The following is a 2,271-nucleotide window of genomic DNA, read 5'->3' as shown; positions in this document are numbered from 1 at the left end:
AGGCAACGATTTGACTATGCAGGAGATTGAATCCGTTTTAGTCAAAACATTTGGTGAAACACTCACCAAAGGAGCGTTAACATGGTATTCTCTTTTACCAGAAAATTCTATAAATTCTTTTGCTGAGCTTGCAGATTCTTTCATCAAAGCACACTCGGGAGCTCAAAAAGTAGAGAAAAGAATGGAGGATATTTTTAAAATCAAGCAAGGGGAATCTGAACTGTTAGAGAATTTGTGGACAGATTTCAATGTGAAAGAATGGCATTGCCACGCATACCTGACAACTGGGCAGCGATAGCTTTCACAAGTAATTTGAATGAAAAGAGTTCGGAAGCTACGAGGAGACTTAAGGAAAGCCTTCGAGAATTCCCAGCTACAACGTGGAATAATGTTTACAACATGTATAGCACGAAGTTGAGGATTGAGGAAGATACTGTTCCGCAATTCGAAAAAGAAGAAAAGTTAAGTTCTAGACGGGCGGAGACCGAAAAAATGTCCGGTAAAATAGGTACGAGCCTTATATGGGACCTTCAGGAAAAGACTCACGGTCAAAGCAGGATAATCAAAGGTACGATCATAGATCAAGAAATAGAGAATTAGGTTCTTCATCAAAATTCTGGAATGAGCGAAGCAACAAAGAGTCACGAGATGATGATAGAAATTTAAAAGCAAGATTCGGTGGTTATAACTTCAATGTCAGCACCTCTGAGCTCGCGACTGTTTTGAGAAGTATGGGAGATACGGCTCGGTGGCCAAAGGAAATGAGATCGAATCCACACAGGCGCAACCCTGACCATTGGTGCGAGTTTCATAATGACCACGAGCATAAAATAGCAGATTGCAGATTCTTACAAAGTAAAGTTGATCATTTATTAAAACAAGGATATCTTACTGAGTTGTTCAGTGAGAAAGGCAAGCAGGCGTACATGAAAAACAGGCAGGAGCCTCCAAAACCACCTTCTCTCAAAAGAACTGTTAACGTTATAAGTGGGAGTGAAGACGTAAATGGTATATCATATACTACAACTAACAGAATTTCCAGAGTAACAATTACCCAAGGAAAACAAGTGTGGCATGTTTTAGAGGAAGACAGTATTACATTCAATGATGTAGATGCAGATTGTGTATTAACCTCTCATAACGATACACTGGTAATATATTTAATTGTATATAATACTAATGTGAAACGAGTTTTGATTGATCCAGATAGTTGCGTCAACATTATTTTGCTAAGAGTATTAAGTGAGATGCAAGCTGAAGATAGAGTAATACCAAAGGTGCATACTCTATCTGGATTTGATAATTCCAGTGTTGTCACGAAAGGAGAGGTAATACTTACCACATTTGCTGAAGGGGTCGTCAAAGATACAAAGTTCCAGGTAGTAGACATGGAGATGGCTTACAATATGATTCTTGGGAGACCTTAGATCCACGAAATGGATGATGTTCCTTCGACCTTGCATCAAGTCATTAAATTTCCATCGCCATGGGGAATCTGTCAAATTCGTGGAGATCAACATATATCCAGGGCTATCAACTCCGTTGCAAATACAAGCATGAGAAGTGAAGGTAAATAGCAATCACAGAAGGCAGTTGAGGACTTCACAACACAAACCTCGACTGAACAAGGGCAAACAGATGTAGAATCAAGGCTTGATACCATTCAAGAACCAGAAGAGAATGAAAATATCAAAACAACGATAAAGGAATTAGAGCCTGTCGTGTTATTTGCTCAATGACCTGATAAAAAAGTCTATGTAGGGGCTAATCTTGACCATGGAATGAAAGGTAAGTTAATTGAATTTTTGAAAACTAACATGGATTGCTTTGCTTGGTCCCACTCTGACATGACAGGAATACCACCATAGATGATGACTCATAAACTAAATGAAAATCCATCATACCCCCTGTGAAGCAAAAGAAAAGAAAGCAAGGAGCTTTCAAGAATCAGGTGATTCAAGAAGAAGTCCAAAAATTGGTTACATTCGAGAGGTAAAGTACCTAACTAGTTAGCTAACACTGTTGTGGTTCCAAAAAAGAACGGTAAGTGGCAGGTTTGTGTAGATTACACAGATCTTAACATAGCCTGCCTAAAGATTCTTTTCCACTACCACATATAGATCAATTGTTTGATGCAACTACAGGTGATGAGCTTTAAGTTTTTTAGATGCATATTCAGGTTATAATCAGATTAAAATGGATCTGGGAGATAAAGAAAAAACTTCATTCATAACAGACAGAGGGACTTACTGTTATAAAGTAATGCCCTTT

The 2,271-nt window shown here is 38.4% G+C and overlaps 1 protein-coding gene across 1 annotated transcript; it reads left to right on the top strand.

Annotated features, from left to right (window-relative positions):
* Positions 1-521: 521 nt before the first annotated feature.
* On the top strand, positions 522-1,427 carry LOC138888434 (uncharacterized). Its single transcript, XM_070170297.1, has one exon. The coding sequence runs from the start codon at positions 522-524 to the stop codon at positions 1,425-1,427; it is 906 nt and encodes a 301-aa protein (XP_070026398.1).
* Positions 1,428-2,271: the final 844 nt, after the last annotated feature.

The sequence above is a fragment of the Nicotiana sylvestris genome, chromosome 3 (assembly GCF_000393655.2).
Source record: "Nicotiana sylvestris chromosome 3, ASM39365v2, whole genome shotgun sequence".
Taxonomy (NCBI): Eukaryota; Viridiplantae; Streptophyta; class Magnoliopsida; order Solanales; family Solanaceae; genus Nicotiana; species Nicotiana sylvestris.
The sequence above is the reverse complement of the archived record's forward strand: the minus strand, read 5'-3'. Positions and strand labels throughout refer to the sequence as shown.

Excerpts from the sequence above, each read along its gene's own strand:
- LOC138888434 (XM_070170297.1), top strand. The coding sequence starts at position 522 with ATGGGACCTTCAGGAAAAGACTCACGGTCAAAGCAGGATAATCAAAGG.